The sequence below is a fragment of the Capra hircus genome, chromosome 11 (assembly GCF_001704415.2).
Source record: "Capra hircus breed San Clemente chromosome 11, ASM170441v1, whole genome shotgun sequence".
NCBI lineage: Eukaryota > Metazoa > Chordata > Mammalia > Artiodactyla > Bovidae > Capra > Capra hircus.
The window spans coordinates 4,035,622-4,057,706 of NC_030818.1; the positions used below are offsets into that span (position 1 = coordinate 4,035,622).

General features: G+C 48.8%; 1 protein-coding gene across 6 annotated transcripts in view; it reads right to left on the bottom strand.

Annotated features, from left to right (window-relative positions):
* Positions 1-22,085, bottom strand: part of KIAA1211L (KIAA1211 like) — a 125,625-nt gene that overhangs the window by 67,852 nt on the left and 35,688 nt on the right. The window contains exon 1 of one of the 6 annotated variants that reach the window (XM_018054904.1): positions 1,454-1,782. The exons of 2 other annotated variants lie outside the window; for them this stretch is intronic. In XM_018054904.1, the coding sequence (XP_017910393.1) occupies positions 1,454-1,527 (74 nt within the window). In that variant the 5' untranslated portion in view covers positions 1,528-1,782. Of the gene's footprint in view, positions 1-1,453; positions 1,807-22,085 lie in introns of those variants that run through there. 3 more of the 6 variants (XM_018054903.1, XM_018054905.1, XM_018054908.1) reach the window with 3 other exon arrangements.

Genomic DNA, 22,085 nt, shown 5'->3' on the forward strand with positions numbered 1-22,085 from the left:
AGAGACATCACACCACCGCTCTACTCTGGCCCATTCAAAACAGGCAGCATCAGACACTGAGGTTGAATAATTATAAGTTAAAAAAAAGATTTTAATGAAACAATAACAGTGATGGTGACTTTCCTGCATAGGGCTTTGCAACAGTACAAAGATATGTGTTCACAAGGAAGCCTTTGGTTGTTGGGTTCCTGTCCCTGTGTAGCAAAAGAAGCAAGTGAGGCTTGGCGGGGAGTGGATGGTCTGCCAGGTCTCCCAGCATCCCTCACACCTCCAGATGTATGCTGACGAAGTGGGAATATTTGTTTCCCAAGACCACCCAGCCCAGGTGATGTGCAGACATGACCATCACTTGGTTGGATAGAGGTTGCCATACTGGAATTTTCCATTTGGTTATGAGACACGCAAGCTGTTTACTTATACTTGCAAGGCATTTCCACCACACTGGAGCTCTGCTTCCCTTTGTACTGTCATGGTGGAAGCACAGTGCACCAAAGGCCAAACATTTTCAAAGGATGAGTTCACCTGCAGCAGGGCGAGGTGGCTTTGCAGGTCCACTGGCCTCTGCTCCCGAAGAACTTGGGCAGGCCACCACTCTCCGCAAGCCTGCCAGTTAATACCAAGCCCTTTGGCGTTATGTGAAGAGAAAGACAAGCACTGTATGACCTCACTTACATGCAGAATCTAAACAACACAACAAACAGCAGACTCACACAGGACAAACGAGTGGTTACCAGCGGGGCGAGGGGAGTGGAAGCGATGGATAGCGAGGGCATTAAGAGGCACACACGACTGGGCATAAAATGAGCTCCACGGGTAGGCCGTGCAGCACAGGCAACATACCCAGTATTTTATAATAACTAGAAACGGAGTATAAACTTTAACATTGTGAACCGCCACATTGTACACCTGTAACTTACAGAATATGGTATGTCAACTATACTTCATTTTAAAAAAATTTAAAAAAAAAAAGAAAAAAACAAGCCCTTCGGTGCTGATTGTTAGTTCCAGGAACAATTCTAGTGATCTTTTATGTTGCCCTTCGCTGCCTTCTCTCCACCAAAAGGACACAGACTGTGCCATGTGGACCCCTTATACAGGCATGCGATGTCCAGAGGATGTCCAGAGGAAAACACTCTGTCTTCCAGCCCCCTTCCCCTCCCCTTCTCTCTTCCTTTTGCTCCCCATCCCCTTCACCTTAGCACCCTGCTCCCCTCGGTTTCAATATATGCATGTGTCACAAAGAAAATAAAGAAAATCATTAGTTTGTTCAGAACTCACACAATTGAAGGAGATATATTATATATATATAGTGACGTCTGTAAGGAAGGGGGTCATCAATGACCACAGATACTGAACATGCCCTCAGGCCCCAGGGGCTGGGGTGCGAGCTCGGGCCCCCCTCCCTCTCAGCCCCTCCTTCTACCCCACCACCTCTCAGCTCTCAGGGGCGCACCTGGGCTCAGGCTTGATGCACTGGTAAAAGGCAGCCATCTTCATGAACATGGAGGGGGCCTTCGGCACTTTCATTCTCCGGAAGGACAGAAGGCCTCCCCTTCCCCAAAGGGGCCCTCGGGTCACCCCTGGGTGCTGATCAAGAGCCTTGCTCCCGCTTCCAGAGCAGCACCTCGGGGCCCGAGCACACGGAGGCTTCTCCCAACTCCTGCAGCCCCGCGGGGCCTCCGGGCAGGTGTGCAGCACAGGGCCCTGGGAACTCAGACACACAACCACTTCCTCCTTTCCTCCATCCACGTGGACGGCCAGGGTGGGGCTGGAGCTGCCGCCGCCTCCCTCCCCAACTGCTGAGGGTGGAAATCGACAAGCCCGGGCTCTGCCTCCCTGTGCTCCCGACAGAGTCGGGCAAAGGGCACTAATCGCCCCATCGGAGTGAGGGTTCAGGCCCTGGGGGAATGTCTAAGGCCCCCGCCCCACAGCCGTTTGTTCCCTTGCTCTGGCTTTCTCCTTATTCCCTCTTCAAGCTTGTTGCCGCAGGGCCTGGATGTGTTTGGTGAACTTTCCTGGGACCTTCCCAAGGCTCCTCCTTTCAGGCAGGCACCTGCCCCAGGGCTTGCTGTGGCAGCCAGAGCTGCAGCACTCCCAGCTGGTGACCACACCTGGCAGGTGCACAGGCTACGCCCGCCCCCTCCACAAAGCCACCTCCTGGTGACGTCTTCTCTGATGACCTGCAGCTGCCACTTCAAAATAACAGACTCCTGCCGCCCAGCCTTGCAACTGCACCTGAGTTCCTGCAAAGTCTAAAGACTGCTAACCGCACTGTCGGCGGTTTCCAGGCAACATCTAGAGGGCTGACAGAAGGCTCTGGATGACAAGTGTGACTCTGTATTATGAAAACTGCGGAGCAGCAGGCAGCAGGGGCGACTTCTGAAGACGGTACTGAAGAAGTCCTAGATTCCTCTTCTATTTTCCGAAACGCATCCATATATATAAAGTTCTGGTCCTTGTTATTGTTAGTCATGTTTGACTCTTTACGACCCTCTGGTCCTGGTTATTGTTAGTCATGTTTGACTCTTTACGACCCTGTGGATTGCAGCACGCCAGGCTCCTCTGTCCTTCACTATCTCCAAGAGTTTGCTCAAATGCATGTTGAGTTGGTGATGCTAGCTAACCATCTCACCTTCTGTTGCCTCCTTCTCCTCCTGCCTTCAATCTTTCCCAGCATCAGGGTCTCTTCCAGTGAGTTGGTTCTCATATCAGGTGACCAAAGTATCAGAGCTTCAGCTTCAGCATCAACACTTCCAAAGAAAGTTCTGATTGACTTGTTTATAATTGAAATAATAAAGCATAACCAGTGTATTTGATGGTAACTAAAGAAAGCAGTGAGTTTAATGAACTTGGGGAAAAATGACTGCTGAGTGTTCTGCTGGCAGTTTACACCCACCTGCCCATGGACTCTTTAGAATCTTCTAAAGATGCTCTCAGCTGCCTGGATGTTGCCAACAGCTCAGCCTTCTCTGGGGAAAGGGACAACGGACTGGCGGGGGTGTCCCTGTCTCCCATGAGGCAAGTCAGGGGCAGAAGGGTCAGGATGGGCTTGGCTTCAGGGTGGATGTCTCTGAGAAGTGATCCCAGCCAGTAGCCCTCTCTCCCCAGAGGCCAAGTCCAACAGACCCACAGCTGCAACTCACCCCACTGGAGGCCAGCTCAGCACTCAGCGCATTGAACCTGAGCCACCCTGCCGCTTGCTACGGCCAGCCCTGCTCTGCGCCTGGTCAGTGTCCCTGCAGGTCCAGGATGGTGTAAGTGGAAAATCTGATGCTGAAATCAAGGCCTGTACCTCATCCAGCTGTGAGCCCCATGAGGGCAGCTGCCTCCTAAGAAGCCCAGGTCAAGGTGTCTCCTATCACCTGTCCTTGGCAGACATCAGTAGTCAACCACAGCATCATTCTCAGAACTGCTCACCACACAGCCCTCTGGGGAGCTCCTGCCAGTTGCCTGGAGCAGCACTTGGCTAGAAGCCTGTCGACATCATTGGCAGAAATTGCAGTAAATCTATAGAGCTGGATTCTCGCCTTGTCTGCCACTAACAAGCTACTAACCAGCTGAATGACTCGGGGCAAACCACTTCCCTCTCTGGGCCTCTGTCTCAAATCCAATATGAGTGGTTTGAACTCTGATACCTGACAGTCTATCGGATTACCTCAGGAAAAATAAAGGTCTGTAAAATTGGCCCAAACTTCATTTTTCTGAAGTTAACCAACAGAGGAAAAGACGTGCTCGAGCTGAGAACAACATCTATGGAAAATATAGTTTCAAAATCTAGTCACTATACTGCTTGTCTGCGAGCCAGAAAAATGAAGTGGCAATGAGAACATCACAGGAAGTCCCTCAGTCTGGCCTGGCCACCTCACCTCCTGCTGCCACCACCCCCGCCCACGTAGCCACACTTGACACTCTGCTACCTGAGGGAACGCCTCATGCACACGCATCAGTGCCTCTGCCCGCGACCCTAAGACACCTCAGAACTTGCTGGGCACCTCACATTCTTCCTCTGAGCCCCTGCCCACTCACATTATTTCCCCAACTGGAATGTGAACTTCTTAAGGGAAGAGATAAGCTCTTTTCATCTCTGTAGCTCTGATATCTACACAGAGTAGATGCCTGGAAATATTTAATGAACGAGTGAGCCTCATCACCTGTGCTTATAAAAATCTAAGGGCAGGGACTTCCCTGGTGGTCCAGGGATTAAGACTCCACCTTTCTAATGCAGGGGCCCCGGGTTCAATTCCCTAATTGGGGAGCTAAGATCCCACATGATATGTGGTATGGCCAAAAATTTTTAATAATAAAGGACAAAATCACTTTTAATAAGGTAATTTGCTTTATTAAGTCCCTCCTAAGGAGCGGGGGGATTCTCAAATAGTTGGCTTCCGTTTGAGCCATTTGGTAAGATGCTCTGACAAAGTGCTCCTGTGTGATTCAGATGTGTGGGCTGGCTGGGTTTGACATAAATATCTTCCTATTTTGCAATTTGGAGACATCACATTTGGAGAGTGAGAACATGGAGCAATCTGAACACACATTTGGCTCATTATGTGAGGACATCTAATATTCCAAATTTTTCCAGCCTCTCGGTATTTTAAAGGCCTTGGAGAAGCAGCCAAGTTCCCATTTTCTTCAATACTGCCATGGTGGGAGGAGGGTGTTGTGTATATATATTAATAGATGCCCCATACCAGTTGGTAGTTAACGTGCATAGCTGGTCTCCTCAATCAGATTGCAAATTCTCTAAGCACAATGTCAATCAACTAGATTGTTTTATGTATTCCAAGAAGCCAAATATGCAGTAGGTGCTTAATAAGTGCATAGTGATTAATTAATACAGGGCTTCCCCAGTGGCTCAGCAGTAAACAATCTGCCTGCAATGCAGAAGACTTGAGTTTGATCCCTGGGTTGGAAAAATCTCCTGGAGGAGGAAACGGTAACCCATTCCAGTTATCCTTGCCCAGAAAATTCCACAGACAGAGGAACCAGGTGGGCTACAGTCCATGGGGTCACAAAGAGTCAACTAAGCATGTGAGGATATCGCGTGACTGATTAGTACGGCGCAACACACAAGCCACATCCTCCGGGACTAGCCAGGGCCATCAGTGCACACAGCGACAGGCACGGCGCCACAGCCAGAAAGGGAGCACCCGTGAAGTCCTCAGCTGACGGACGCACGGGAGAGAGGAAGGAAGGCTGTGCAGACACGTGGGGCCCCGTGAACAAACGAGGACTCCGGGAATTTCTCGCACTTCACCTCCTAGCAAGCCAAGGCATGATGCCGGCGGAGCTTACACGTGCCAAGAGCTGCTGTACATATTCCACATGCATTTCTTCTTTAAACGTCAGCGGAACTGAATATTACGAGAATTCCACCCAAGCCAGGCCACTCGGAGTCGTGCACTGGAAGGAGGAGTGTCACCAGGTGACGGTCGGCGGCAGCACGAGGCACCAGCACAGGCTCCAGGTGGAGGGTGGAGCCTGGGGGACTCCTGTTTCCGGGTGCCTGCTCCTGGGATGGGTTCAGGCTTTCCTGCTGAAAGGCAGCTAAACCAGGTGGCCGAACAGACAGGGGCCCCTCTTCCATCTCCACTGAGTCACATTTTTCCCCAAAGGCAAGGGTGCAGCACCCAGCTGCACCCAGAAGGGCAGCCCCAAGTCCCTGGTAGACACAGTCCCACTCAGTCCCGGGCTCTGAGTTCCTGGGCAGGTGGCTCAGGGAATCCTGTGGTCCCGTCTGATACGTCTCCCACTGAGCAACAGAGGAGAGCACCCTACTGACTCTGCTTCTCGGAGAGGAAAACTTACCAAGCGTTCAGCTTAATGGCGTGAGGCGCTGACAGGCTGCCCAACCTGGGAGGCTTGTGCCTCACCTGCCTGGAAGCCCACCCCCGGGACAGCGGCTGTGGGCAGGGTGTCTGAGAAGCCTGTGGTTCCGCTTTCTCCTGGAGGCAGCCCAGCGGCATGGAGTCTGAGGGTGAGCAGGGGCCGACGGGCGTGTGTGCACCTGCCAGAGATGCTGGGAGGCCTCATGAATGGAACCCGGTGGCCCTGCCGCTCCAAGGGCAGCCAGGGGACCTGCGGCCTCGGCATCGCCTGGGAGCTGATGAGAGGCGCAGAATCTCCAACTCCATCCACCCGGATCTATGGCCTCAAAGTCCGCCCTGGGCCAAGGGCCCCTGGTGACCCCTCTGCATGTTCATGTTTGGGAACCACTGCTTTACAGCAGTTGTTCTCGGCCCTGGCTGCACATCAAAATCCCCTGGGGAGCTTTAAAAACTCCTGCTCTTCAGATCATGCCCTGGCCCAATCGCTCTCAGAGTACCCCAGGCCACTTCAGATGCAGGCGGGGAGAGAACTGTTGTTCCCCACCTCTGGTACTGATGAACCTAGCCGCAGGGCAGGAACAGAGCCGCAGACAGAGAGAATGACTTGAGGACACAGGGTGCGAATGGGAGGAGGGGACGAATTGAGAGAGTGGCACTGATACATGTATACACTACCGGGTATAAAACACACAGCTAGTGGGAGCTGCTGTAGGCGCTCAGACTGGTACTCAGTGATGACCTAGAGGGGTGGGAGGTGGCAGGGAGGCTCAAGACGGAGGGGATATACGTATACTTATAGCTGATTCATGTTGTTGTACAGCAGAAACCAACACAACACTGTAAAGCAATTACACTAAAAAATACTTTGAAAAAGAAAGCACACTTCTGCATTCAATTCTACAGTTTCAGTAACAAACGGTTTTCCTTCAAGTCACAGAAGGTCAAACACAGGAGAACTGAGGGAATACAACTTTTTACAAATAGGAACCCACCTGGGGCAGAGAGGGTTAAAGACCATTCAGGCTGCCTGTCACTAGAAACTGAAGGCAGAGGCAGCGGCTCCATCCCTGGATCTGAAACCCATCACCCCTAAAGGAGATCGGCCTGAATATTCACTGGAAGGACTGATGCTGAAGCTCCCGTACTCTGGCCACCGGATGCAAAGAGCTGACTCACTGGAAAAGACCCTGATGCTGGGCAAGAGTGAAGGCAGGAGGAGAAGGGGACAACAGAGGATGAGATGGTTGGATGCCATAACCGACTCAATGGACATGAGTTTGAGCAAACTCTGGAAGATAGTGAAGGACAGGGTAGCCGGGAGTGCTGCAGTCCATGGGGTCACAAAGAGTTGGACACAACTTAGCGATTGAACAACAACTGAGTACAGGGGCCTACTCTTCCAGCACGGGTGGAAACTGGGTTCACTCAGGCCCAGACACCCAGGAACTCAGTAAGAACCTGCCAAGGCCTGACTCAACATATGATGTGGCCCAAGTCAGGAGCTACAGTTGGTCAATGCAGCTCTACACCCTGGCAAGAGTAGTTGTTTCAGGGACAGGCATGTGACTCATTTCAGGCCCAGGAGAGTGAGGCTCAGGGCTTTTATGGAATTGTTGAAAGAGACGACTTCTTTTCTTTTGGGTCTGGAAGGGTATGAGTTTAGAGAGGAAAGAAGTACCAAGAGGTAAAGAGGAAAAGCAAGGCACCTGGGGACTCTGCTGAGAGTCCTGGATCAAACTGTTCCTGAAGGCAGTTACCAGTGATTTTCCAGTTACTAAGCTACAAAGTCTGTCTCTTGGGTTTTTAAAAAGCCAACAAAACTTTGCAAGCCTTATTTGCAAAATAAAGAGTCCCAACTAATTCCCGGAGCAAACAGGAACCGTATGAGTGAGGTCAAGCCACAGGGACATGCTTTGTTTGGTTCTATTTTTAGATCTTTAGGACAAAGCAGTTAGATACACTTTCTGGACAGGAAAGGCCTGGGGGCAAACGAAAGGCTGGTATCAGTAAAGAAAGTCTGTTCATAGCAGATTTACAAAGGGCAGAGGTGTGACCCCTCTATATCAGAATCTTTTTTTTTTTCCTTTTATTTTTCTTTTTTAAAAAGCTTTTTATTTTGCACTGGGGTATAGCCAAGTAGCAAACAATGTTGTGATGGTTTCAGGTGAACAGCAAGGGACTCAGCCACACATATACATGTATCCATTCTCCTCCAAACTCCTCTACCACCCAGGCTGCCACGTAACATTGAGCAGAGTTCCCTGTGCTAGGCAGTAGGTCCCTGCTGACTATCCATTTTAAATAGAGCAATGTCCATCCCACTCTCCCTATCCCTTCCACCCATCCTTTTCCCCCATAAGCTGGTTCTGTAAGTCTGTGAGTCGCTTCCCGTTTTGTCAGTTCATTTGTACCGTTTCTTTTTGGAGAATCGCATTTTTTAAAAAAGGTTTTTTTTAATGTGGATCATTTTAAAAACCTTTATTGAATCTGTTACAGCACTGCTTCTGGTTCATGTTTCGGTTTTTTGGCTGAGAGGCATGTAGGATCTTAGCTCCCTGACCAGGGATTGAACCCGCACCCCTTGTACTGAAAGACGAAGTGTCCACCCCTGGATCGGTACCAGGGAAGTCCCTCAGAATCACCTCGGAGCAGCTGGGTAACCAGCGGAATAAGCCATGGCTGAGGTCTGTCCCACTTTCTGCACACGCTCAGTGTCCTCTGGTGCAAACGCTTCTTCCTTTGGGTGGAAAACAGTCTGGCAAAGAAGGAAGGGCTAGGGCTTCAGGAGACAGATCCAGCTGACAAGCAGTGACAGCAAGATCCGTGGATGAAAACGGCTGAGGAGAGGTGGTCAGGAAAGCCAGTCTTTGACGTGTCACGGTGTCTTGGGTCCCCATAGGATCAGAGCTCCAGAATGACCCCAGGGGAGGCCTGGGTGGGGCAGTTCACCAAACTCAGAGGGACCACAGAAAAGGAAGACTACGCGAACCCCGAGGCCTGGCAGAGCCCCTGGCGCAGAGGCAGGAGGAGGCGGTCTCCGTGGACTGCACAGAGGCACTGCGGCCAGCAGCGTTCCGCCCGCTCCACCCGCCTGGACGCCGCGCCACAGCCCAGCCGGCGCAGCCAGGTGCTGAGGGCTGCGAGAGACACCATAGCTGTGAGAGTAAGCTGGGCAGCTCTGCGCTCCCAGGGCTCAGAGTGCGCATGAAGCCGAGCTGTAGGAAAGCCGAGTTGCTCCGTGGGCGCCTACCCTGGCGGCCTGAGGCCTGCGCGTGGGCAGGCCCGCCTGGGCTCGGCCCCCAGCAGGCACGCGCCGCGCCCCCGGTCCCGCACCGCCTGAGGAACGTGTCTTTACACTAACACCAAGCACGATCGGGAGACCAACCAGAGGTGCCAAAATTCTACCCCAGAGGGAGGAGCCTGGGCCTGAGTAGGACGGGAAGAGCTCCGAGTTGCTGTCTGCATGGGAGCCCTGGCTGTCACTCAGTGGCCGGCCCTCTGTGTCCCGCCTGTCGCTGGACCCGCCGCGCAGGCCCCGATGAAATGATGTAATGCCTGAGGCGCTCGGAGCCAAGGGGAGGGCGTGCAGCTCACCGATATTTTTGGCATCTCTCAGAACGCAGCACATGGCGCCCACGCACACCACCTCCACGCAAGGCCTGCTCTGGCTGTCCCGTGCTCAGCTCGCTGGGATGTGGAGACAGCGCGCCCACGGGAGCCCGTCTGGGGCTGGGGGGGTGGGCTGCAGACCCCCAGGGACCCATTCCGCCTGGAGACAGAGGCCAGCAGGGGTCGTGAGCGGGACTGTGGGTTAGAACCTGGTGCAACGGGGGCCCTGGAAGCACAGGGCAGACATCTGCCCCTTCCTGCCAGGATGAGCAGCTCTGAGTCAGAGACCAGGACAGGCAGAGAGGAAGAGAGGAAAGATAAGATGGCGGGGCTGGACTGGAACCCCACCTTCTCCCTGCAAGCCGGCCAGCCTAGCCAAACCACCAGGACACCCCTGTCCCACTCCTGCCACCCAGGCCCACTTCAGCGCAAACAGGGAGGCATGAGTGTCAATCTGGTGCCCACCTGCAGGTGCCTGAGAAACGTGAGGTGGGCTTTCAGGGGAGTAGTGCCAGATGCTGTGCCCCTGCCCCTGCTGTGCCCCTGCTGTGCCCTCCTGCCCTGGAATCCAGTGTCGGCTGATCGGGGCTTCCCTGGTGGCTCAGGTGCTAAGGAACCTGCCTGCAATGAGGGAGACCTGGATTTGATCCCTGGGTCGGGAAGATCCCCTGGAGAAGGGAATGGCAACCCACTCCAGTACTCTTGCCTGGAGAATCCCATGGACAGAGGAGCCTGGCAGGCTACAGTCCATGGGGTCATAAAAGAGTCGGACACAGCGAACCAACACTCACTGAGCTGGATGCAAGGAGGGCAGGGAGAGGGCACCTGGCACCCAGAGGCGCAGGAGTGTGGGGAGGGGGTGGGTGTCCATGGCAATTAGGCATCAGAAGGCAGCTGAAGACCAAGCACAGAGGCTATGGTTTACAAAGATGGTATGATCAAGGCAGGCTGAAATCTGCCATTGGGGTCAATTCATCAGCAGTTATATTAGGGCATGGGATGTGTGGCTCAGTTGCTATGGCATTTTACTTCCAGACCTGGGTACCATTACCCTGTACCAAGGCCCATTTAAAAGCATCTTCTACTTCAAGCTAAAGAGCTGCTAACCCAGGGCGGTGGGGGCGGACAACAGCGAGAAGAGTAACCCCCTTTTCTATGGTAAGATACATAGCAACTGCATTTTTAAAGTCTCTCAGCAGGAATAGATAACAGCCAAGAGCCATAAGGATGTTATCAGAAGGATGTTTACAATTCAGAATGAAATAATTATCACAAAAATATGACTGACAGGGTATGGTAAGAATTTTTAAAAATTAACTCAGTAAAGCTGCATAAGAAAGAACTGAAAATGAGGATGGAAATATGGCCTTTAGAAGCTCAGAATCTCAGAAAAACTGAAGCTTTTGCTAGGCAACCAACCATTTTTCAAGATGTGGAACTGAGGCTGACAGATTCTGTACCTTGCCCCAGGACACAGTGAATTAGTGGCAAAACTGAGCTCTCTTGGCTAACCAAATATGACGATACCAAACATTCAATGTGATTCTAAACATTTTTATTAATAATAATTAAAAAAAAAAACAAGAGCAAATGACATCAAGAATGGTGGTATAAGGACCTTCAAAAATCTCTCCTCCACAAAAGCAATTTAAAAACTGGAAAAAAATAAATAAACAAAAAGTTAGAGTCAACTTTGTCAGAACTCTAGAAATTAGCCAAAGTCTTTACCATTCCACGGAGCATCTATTCCATGGCTGAATCTCAGTTAAAACAGTGAGTGCTGTGGCATTTTAACTTGCCTTATTCTGGCTTTCCATCACCCTGGTAGCCTTGAAAATCAACAGGTTCACAATTACTGTGTAAATGAGTAGCTTGGCAGCCAACAGATGGGGAAGACCTGGGTTGGAGTGTCCTCAAAGCTCCACTCTCAGAGAATTGTCACTGTTTAATCTGTTTAGTGGTTCCCTGGAGAAGCCTGCCTACAGGGGAAAAAAGCCCAGTCTGACCTGAGTCAGTGTTCACTCGATATAAAAAGCTCTTTTCCCCCTAAAGGTAAATATTCAACTTTGCCGAGGCAAGTGGATACAGTTAGGGCAAATACTATGCCGTGCTGCGCTCGGTCGTGTCGGACTCTTTTGCGACCCCATGGACTGCAGCCCCACCAGGCTCCTCTGTCCATGAGATTCTCCAGGCAAGAATACTGGAGTGGGGTGCCGTTTCCTTCTCCAGGGGATCTTCCTGACCCAGGGGTCAAAACTGCATCTCCTGCGTCTGCTGCATGGGCAGGCAGATTCTTTACCACTGTGCCACCAGGGAAGCCCCCTAGGGGCAAACAATAGACTATTTAAAACGCTTAAAAGGAAAAGCCCAACATGCTCCTAGGAATCTAGAAGTCCACATGAAGGGCTATGCATACACTCAGGAGAGGCCTGAGAAGGCGCTAAGCTCTCACCTCTGCTGTCCTTGTGCAAGGAGGAAGTCAGGGTTTAGACAGAGCTGTCATCTGTCTGAGTACAGAGTCCCTCAGCAAAGACTGGGAGGATGGCTGACTCTAAATGTCTAAGGACGTCTCTGTCCAATCACTAGCTGATTACTAAACCAACCAAAGTAGAGACTTCAGTGGCCACACATGACAAAAAATACAGAGTTTATAAAATTTATTCAGAAAAGTCAATACAAACAACAACAACAAATGCTGGGGAATTAGAGAGAATCTGAAATTCAAAGTTGCCACATTATATATTTTAAATGTTCCACAAACTTACTAAACATACAAAGGAAAATAAGTGTGATCCATATACTGGATACCCAGATGTTGGGACTTACTTGACGAAGAACTTAAATCAGCTACTTTAAATATGTTCAAAGAACCAAGAAACTGTGTATTAAGCAAAGTATGAGAATGATGTTTCACCAAATATCTAAGAATAAAGAGAAAGAAATTATAAAAGAAAACCAAATAGAAACTGGACTTGAAAAGTACAATAACAAATTTTTTAAAAATCACTAGAGGGACTCAAGAGCATATTCAAATGGATTCAATGAATGTGAAGATCCATCTGTTGAGATTAACCAGCCTGAGAAACAGAAAGAGATACAATGAAGTAAAACTCATATCACTGAACATGCGAACATACGCGTATCAGGAATCTGAGAAGGAGAGAAGAGAATGGTGCAGGAAGAATATCTGAAGAACTAACAGTTGGACACTTGTAAAATTTGAGGACAACATTTATCTACACATCTAAGAAGTTCAACACACTCCAAGTAGGACGAACTCAAAGGATCCATTCTGCAACACATCATAATCAAACTGCCAAAGACAAGGGAAAATCCTGAAAGCACTCATATCCTAAGGGGTCCTCAGGGAGAGTAATGGGCTTCCCAGGTGGCTTCAGTCGTAAAGAATCCACCTGCCAATGCAGGGAGACACAAGAAGGTTTGATCCCTGGGCCGAGAAGATCCCCTGGAGAAGGAAATGGCACCCCCCACTCCAGGATTCTTGCCTGGGAAATTCCATGGGCAGAGGAGCCTGGCTGACTACAGTCAATGGGGTCCTGAAGAGTCAGACACGACTGAGAGACTGGCACCAAAGTAAGATTCATGGCTGATTTCTCGTCGTAAGTCACAAGGCCAGAAAGCAGCGGGATGAACTATTCAACCTGCTAAAAGCAAAGACTGTGCAATGGGAACGTGAACAGAATTCGTATCCTATCATTGTGCGAAAACTGTATAAGTCTTAGTTCCGCTGAATCGGGTCATAGGGCTTTTCAGGCCTACTATATCCTTCTACTTCTCTGTTTATTCATCCTATTAATTTTTGAGAGTTTGATATTGAAACTCCAACTAAAAATCTTAATTTATCTACTTAAAAAATAATTGTAATACATAGTGGAACTATATGTAACTCTGGTCTGTATTTTCCAAGTCTCCTGTAAATGTGTCTTCATGGTTTCATAATTTAAAAAAATAAAAAATTTTTAAAAAGAATGAGACTATGGATGAACAACACTAGATCCAGCAAACTATTCTACAACAATGAGAGAACGGGGGCACTTCCCTGTGGTCCAGTGTTTAAGAATGCGCCTTCCAATGCAGGGGACGTGGGTTCAATCCCTGGAAGGGAACTAAGAACCCACATGCCGTGGGGCAACTAGGCCCACATCCTGCAGCGAAGAACCACAATGAAGAGCCCACGCACTGCAACAAAGACCCAGCACAGTCAAAAGAACAAAGCAGAAGCAGTATTTGAAAAAAGAGAAAAAAAACAGTGAAAGAATGGGGACAACTGCTTAACAGGTACAGAATATCCATTTGGAGTGAAAAAAAAAAAATGCTTTGAAAGTAGAGAGGGGTGGTGAGTGTACTGAACGCCTCTGAACGGTTCCCTTTAAAATGGTTTATTTTATGTTATATAAATTTCACCTCAATTGCTAAAAACGAAGGGGGAAAAAAAATAAGACAAATTAAGACATACTCGGGTAAACACTAGCAAACCTGCCCTACAGGAAATACTAATGGGCACTACTAGATGGGAACTCAAAACCACACAAAATAAGTGAGCGCCAGTAATGGTAATTACATAGGTAAATATCAAAGTCATCTATAATAATAGAAATGTATTGTTTGTAACTCTTTTTTCCTTCCATTTAAAAGACAGCTGTATAAAGCAATAACCATAACTCTGTGTTAACAGGCACATGGTGTGTGAAGATACCGTTTGCACAGCAACTAAACAGGGGTGAGGAGACGGGATTATAAAAGAACAAACTGTCGATACACTATTAAATTACGCTGGAATTAATCTATACCAGATTGTTATAAATTCAAATCGCCAAGGGCAACTACTGAGAAGATAAAACCTAAAGGAGGTAAAGAAACGACAAGGGACTTGAACGGTGCGCTGGAGCACACAGCGGGAAGGGAAAGGCGGGACTGAAGCAGCACTGCCTCACGCACACTGTCGTGTGTGAAGCAGGTAACTAGCGGGAGCTGCTTCAGCACCCGTCCTGCCAATGAATATTCAGGGTCGATTCCCTTCAGGATGGACTGATTTAATCTCACTGCTGCCCAAGGGACTCTCCAAGAGTTTTCTCCAGCACCACAATCCAAAAGCATCAATTCTTCGGTGCTCAGCCTTCTTATCATGGTCCAACTCTCACATCTACACATGACTACTGGAAAAACCATAGCTTTGACTATACAGATCTTTGTTGACAAAGTGATGTCTCTCCTTTTCAATACGCTATCTAGATTTGTCATACTTTCCTTCCAAGGAGCAATTAAAATTATCTTTTAATTTCATGGCTGCAGTCACCATCCACAGTGATTTTGGAGTCCAAGAAAATAAAATCTGTCACTGCTAATTTTTCCCTTTATAGTTGCCATAAAGTGATGGGACTGGATATCATGTGATGTTAAATTTTTGAATGCTGAAACATTCTATGTTAGATATCGTTTTAAAAAAGCAAATGAAACTGAAAGCAACAACAGAAGGGAAAAAATGATAAAGATTAGAGAAGAAATGAATGAAACTGAGAACAGAAAAACAATGGAGAAAATCAACAAAACCAAAAGCCGGTTCTTTGACAAGATCGACAAAATTGACAAACCTTTAGCTGAACTGACCAAGAGAAATGAAAAGACTCAAATTACTAAAATCAAGAATGAAAGAGGGACCATCACTGCTGACTGTACAGAAGTAAAAAGGATTATAAAGGAATTTTATGAACAACTGGGTGTCAACAAACTAGATAACCTAGATGACACAGACATATTCCTAGAAAGAAACAAACTACCAAACTGAATCAAGAAGAAAATTTTAATTGACTGATTATGACTAAAAAGATTGAATTAGGAAGTTTGAAACTGTCCACAAAGAAAAGCCCCGTTCCAGAAGGCTTCACTGGCATATTTCATCGAATGTTTAAAGGAGACTACTAATGAACTGCAGTTTCTTTTTGAGGCAAAGAAAATGTTCTGGAATTAGACTGTGGTAGTGAAAAATATGTAGGGATATGTGAATTATATCTCAAGTATTTTAAAAGTAGAAGGAGAAGCAAAGCAAAAGCCAGCTAGTAATTCTAACAATGGGACTCTTGGATTTTTTTTTAATCGGTAAAGTTAAACCCTATTTGAAAAGTTGTATGTGAATGCTAAGCCCTTTCATCTTTTTTTTTTTTTTCCAGTCCTAAAAGTAGGTGGCTTCTTATTTCATCTCTTCCAAACCTTTTCTACACTGTGAAAGCTTTCAATAAAGCTGAAGATTTGAGTTATCCTAAGAAAAAATATATGCAATATACATAAGACAGGAAATATATATTCCTGACTTATAAAGAGCTCTTATAAAGCAATACAGAAAATGCAAACATTCCATTAAAAAGTGGGCGAAGGATATGGAAAAACAATTCACACAGTAAGAAATAGCCAGTAAGCATAGAAAAACATCCTCACTCAAAACCAAATGCAACAATCAGACACCTGGAAATTTTAAAAGGCAAGTGCTATTCATCGTTGGCAGAGTGTGAGAAATGGGCACACCCATATGCTGCTGGTAGTTTAAACATGGCCCAACTTTGTTGGACAGCCATTTGGCATCGCTTATGTTTCTATGAAAATCTTAAATGTTTTCATCCTATGACACAGCAATTACGCTTCTGGGAATTTATTCTATAGAAGCAAATAGATAAATGAGCAAATATATTCCCTGCAGCCAGATCTGTATTAAAAATTTAGTCATATCAATGTACACACTACTATATTTAAAATGGTTAACAAGGACCTACTGCATAGCATTGGGAACTCTGCTCAATGTTATGTGGCAGCCTTGATGGGAGAGGAGTTTGGGGGAGAATGGATACATGTATAGGAAGGGCTGAGTTCCTTAGCTGTTCACCTGAAACTATCACATTGTTTGTTAATCAGCTAAACAAAATAAAAATTTAATACAAAATGAAATTAAAAAAAACTGTATCATAAACACTTGATTTGGGAATAGTTAACTATTTAGAATACTAAAGAGTGATTAAAAGAAATGAAGTAGATCCATTTACTGACTTGGAAGTATTTATAAAGTATGAAATGTCAATAAAGATCTACAGAAAAGCATGCAAATGTAGTATGATCTAAATTTGCAAAAAATGTAAACCCTAATATGCATGCATGTGTGTATCTGAATATACAATGTGTACATCGCATGCTTTCATCTATAACATGTATATATTATACACACACACACACATGTGTGTGTATATACACATATACATATACATGTAGAACCAGTCACAGACAAGCTGGACTCCTCAGAGTGAAGCAGAATCCACCTGCTCCTACCACCTCCCTGCATCTTGGCCATAGTTTTTCCAGGCTCTCTGAAATAGCAGCTAATTAGCCCATCCCTTTTAGCACCAAACACTCCAGTGCAATCCAGGGACCTCAGGGTACAGTCCTTTCCACAAGGAAGGGCCTCTACTCCCTGGCTAGCAGTGGCCCACAGGCCTATGGGGGAAGCCGTGTGCACACCTGTCCAGCTCAGCACCTGGCCTGGACCTGGACAAAGGGCCGCCAAGGACAGGTCCAGCCCAACTGGGGCCAGGGCCCTCTGGTGATGTCGGCCCGCCTCCCCACCCCCATTCCCGCCTCCCTCCAGCAACACTGCCCTTGGCCTGTGCCCACCTCCTGACTGTAGGTCAACACGCTCCTGGGGACCCCTTGGGCCAGGCTCCTCTTGTGCAGCCCTCACGCTGGCCATGGCCCTGGCAGGAGGGCCATCCGTCCAGAGAGGCCGTTCCCAGGTGGCCCCCCCCACCTCCAGGAGCACAGGGTGGGGCGGGGTGCGGAGAGGGAAAGGAGCTGCTGAAAACATCTCCAAGAACCTTCTCTCCTACTACGATCCCAGCTCCTGTGCCAGCAGGTGGCTGGGACTAGGGGGCCTGCTGCCCCCTCGACACCTGTATAAGGGACCTATGGCAGCACCACCAATCCGTCCTCAGTCAGAGTGCAGACAAGCTCTAGTTCCACACCCTTTTGGGTAAATGCACAGAAAAGACCTGGAGAGACACACACTGGCTTATCTCTGGGGGATGGATAAGAGCTTTTTACTCTATATGCTGTGTTTACTTTTATTTTTAATTACTCATGTAAATGAAAGGATAATTAAAAAGAAAAACATCTCTGGGGCCTATTTCTGATCTTCTCAGTGTGAACAGCTTGTCTTTCACTGCGGAAGCCCCACAGGAGCCCACTGAAGGCTCTGAATCCTCACTTCCATCTGAATTCACCTGACCTCCCAGGGGCTACACAGCAGAGTCACTGGGCGCTGTCCCCAGGACTTCTGATGCAATCAGCCAGGAATGGGTGTGGGCATCAGGCATGTTAAAGCTCCCCAAGTGACAAAGTGCAGCCGGCTTAGGAAGCCGTGGGCATGCTCCTTTCCCAAACCACGCCCAGCTCTCCCCGCTCCCGCCCTCCTCGCCCCGACTGTGTCAACACCATCTCCCCTCCTCCCAGGGGAGCTGGGAACATGCCGCAGAGGTAGAAACAACAGCACCTGGTGAGGAGGGGACGACGTGAGGGCCCACAGCCAGGACCGGGAGGGCTGGCAGGGCAATGCCAGAGGACCACTCACTGGACAGCAAATGGCGTGACCAGTCCACTGCAAAGGAAACCTCTCCACCAGACCTGAGACGTTTCAACTGTTGTTGTTCAGTGGCTAAGTTGTGCCTTACTCTGTAACCCCCCGGCCTGCAGCACCCCAGACTTCCCTGTCCTTCCTTCACTATTTTCCAGAGTTCACTCAAACTCATGTCCATTGAGTCGGTGATGCTATCTAACCATCTCATCCTCTGCCACCCCTTTCTCCGTCTGCCTTCAATCTTTCCCAGCATCAGGGTCTTTTCCAATAAGTTGGCTCATAGCATCAGGTGGCCAAAGTACTGGAGCTTCAGATTCGGCATCAGTCCTTCCAATGAATATACAAAGCTGATTTTCTTTAGGATTCACTGGTTTTATCTCCTTGCAGTCCAAGAACCTCCAACAGTCAGGGTCTATTTGGACTTTCCTGGTGGTCTAGTGGTTAAGAATCTGAATGCCAATGTAGGGAACCTGGGTTCAATCTCTGGTCTAGAAAGATTCCCTGTGTTATGAGGCAACCAAGTCTGTGCTCCACAACCACCAACTCCCCTTGCCTAGAGCCATGCTCTGCAACAAGAGAATCCAGTGCAATGAAAGGCCCCGAGCACCGCAGCTAGAAAGTAGCCCCCATTTGCCACAACCAGAAAAAGGCTTTGAGGCAACAAAGACCTAGCAGAGCCATTAATAGATTAATTAATTAACTTTCTAAAAAGTCAGGGTCTATTGAAGCATTTCCACTTTTCTCCAGGCATCTTCCCTTCTTCTGGATCACTGGCCGCCACTGTTTCTTGCCCACCAAGCAATCTCTGTTTTTGTTGTTAGATTGTTGCTTTTTCTTTTGCTTTACCTGGAGGACCTCTTTGACTTCTTTTTTTCCCCCCCCATATGGGATGTAAAGATGAATTTCTGAGTTCCTCAAGGCACAGAAACATCCTTATGGATCTTCACGCTTTGATTAATAATGTGGCTAGGAGTAGCTTTCTCAGTTGGAGTTTATCTCCCTCAAACGTGGCAGACACGGCACCACCAGTGGGGCTGAGGAGAAGTCTGCTGCCAGTTTGATTCTGTTCTTTTTGGTAAGATGTTTCTTCTCTCCAGAAGCTTAGCAGTATGTTTCTTAAAATTCTGAAGATTGGTTAGAATTTATTTCCCTCAGGCCTCTCCTTTCGATGGGAGGCTGGGTAGGTGGGAAGGAGGTTGGCAGCCGGGACTCTCACTCATGGCTGCTGAAAATAAGAAAGCGTTATTCTGGGTGTAAAGCACATGATGTCTTTTGCTCCTGTGTGTGTGTGCTAAGTCGCTTCAGTCGTGTTGAACTCTTTGCGACCCTATGGACTGCAGCCCGCCAGGCTCCTCTGTCCATGGGGACTCTCCAGGCAAGAATACTGGAGTGGGTTGCCATGCCCTCCTCCAGGGGATCTTCCTGACCCAGGGATCGAACCCGCGTGTCTTACATCTCCTGCACTGGCAGGTGAGTTCTTTACCACAAGCATCACCTGGGGAGCCTGGAGAGCATCATCTCTCCTCTGTCTGTTCTGAGGTCTCAGGTTACCTCAGAGCCCAGCACCATTGCCAGGAACTGTCCAGGTAGTCTGCCCACCTTCTTTAGAGAACGCTTGGTTTCATCCTGGAGGCAAGATCCGCTCTGGGCTGCTCTGCTCTGCAGCAAGTGCCGCTGGGGATTCCTGGAGGTGGGGCAGCTGCTCCAGGCGGTTGCAGTTCCCGTTCTTTGTGTTTAAGGAGCTTGGAGCTTCTCCAGGGCTCCATGAAAAGCTCACTCACGTCTCTCTCCAGGGTCTTGAGCCGCTGCATCCTCTGCTCTGGTTTCCTTGGCAACCCATTCCTTTGTTACCTTCCAGGGACTCCTCTGCATTTCTGGTTCACTGAGGGTATTGTCACTTCCTTCTCTTTTTCCCCACCTCATTGTCTATCATTTCTTTGGGACCCAGTGAGGTAAGAAAGTAGATGTGCAGGCCTCATCTACCAGCCCGGACACTAACTCCCAGTAGATATAATAGTGACTTTATTAAATCAAACTTCTGGAGAGAATCAGTGATCACTGCCTCATGCAAATTCCTCATTAAAGAGAAGAGGAAAAAGGCCCAGAAAAGCCAGTGACCTGTCCACGTGCCACACTGGTTGGTCAGTGGGGAAGGAGGGGCTGGGACACACAGGCAGTGCCCATAAGCTGAGACCATGGGACTTCCATGTTCCTGGTAGTCTGCTTTAATCAGGAAATCAGACGAGGCTTCAAACAAGAGCGGGTAGGCCCTTGGCTTGGCAGAACTGTGAAGTCAGCAGAGCCTGTCAGCGCTCCAGGATCCCTCTCTGTGGCAGTCTGGATGGCTGTGGGATGCAGGGCAAACCATCCTTGACCAGGCTGGCCAGACACAACTTTAGAGACAGCAGAGTCAGTCCTGGGTACAAGGCACACCCCTCCCCTGTCCAACAAGGGAAGGCGGAGGACCACAGAGACCTGATGGGGCAGAGAGCTTCCCCAGTCCCCCAGCCGCCCAAGACTAGGGTCTGAGCAGGGGAAGGTGGAGGACCGCAGAGAGCCCGCCCCCAGTCCCCCAGCTGCCCAAGACTAGGGTCTGAGCAGGGGAAGGCGGAGGACCACAGAGACCTGATGGGGCAGAGGGCTTCCCCAGTCACCCAGCCACTCGGGTCTAGGGTCTGAGCAGGGGAAGGCGGAGGACTACAGAGACCTGATGGGGCAGAGGGCTTCCCCAGTCACCCAGCCACTCGGGTCTAGGGTCTGAGCAGGGGAAGGCGGAGGACCACAGAGACCTGATGGGGAAAGCCCGTGCAGCAGTGAAGACCCAGCAGGGCCCAAAATGAATAAGTAAATTCAATAATAAAGGGAATGAGAGCTTGACAAGGAGGAGGAGAATGAGCTGAATTCAGCAGGAGAATGAGCTGAATGCATGTGAGTATCAGAAAGATCTCAGCTAAAGGGGAGAGCAGGGTGGTGAGCTGGGTGGAAAGGAAAGGGGTCGATTGCAGGGCTATTTAGGAGACAGAATATACAGAGCACGGTGCCTAACGAAGGGCGTGAAAGAGATGGCAAGGATGCACCCCGGGTTTCAAATTCAGGCAAATGCGTGGACGGTGGAGTCTGTTCAAGACAGGAGACTTGGCTTTGCTGGAGAGAGAGACGTGAAGGTGGTTCACCCTTCTGGACATGTTTCCAAAGGAGAAAAGATTTCAAAGGAATAAACTAACAGTGGAAAAGGAATCACTGTTCTCAATTTATCAGTTTCATAGAATTGCTTACAATCATATATAGCTCAGTTGGTAAAGAATCCATCTGCAACGCAGGAGACCCCCATTCGATTCCTGGGTCAGGAAGATCCTCTGGAGAAGGATAGGCTACCCACTCCAGTATTCCTGGGCTTCTGTTGTGGCTCAGCTGGTAAAGAATCCGCCTGCAATGTGGGAGACCTGGGTTTGATCCCTGGGTTGGGAAGATCCCCTGGAGAAGGGAAAGGCTACCCACCCCAATATTCTGGCCTGAAGAATTCCATGGACTATACAGTCCATGGGGTCACAAAGAGCTGGACACGACTGAGCGACTTTCACACAATCATATAAACATTCATATAAATACTCACACAAAAGGAAATCTTGAAAGTGGCAAAAAAAAAAAAAAAATCACTTAAATGTGCATCCTAAATGTATTCCGAGGGGCAGGTCTGAAGCAGAGGTGCAAACGCTGTGACATTTTTTTTGGACACACTGGGCAGCATGTGGGATTTTAGGACCCCAAGTGAAAGTGTTAGTTGCTCAGTTGTGTCTGACTCTTTGTACCCCATGGACTATAGCCTGCCAGGCTCCTCTGTCCATGGGGATTCTCCAGGCAAGAATACTGGACTGGGTAGCCATTCCCTTCTCCAGGGGATCTTCCTGACCAGGGATCAAACCCTGGTCTCCTGCACTGCAGACAGAGCCTTTACCGTCTGAGTCACCAGGAAAGCCCCTCCCAGGGATCAACCCCATCTCCTGCCCTGGAAGCTC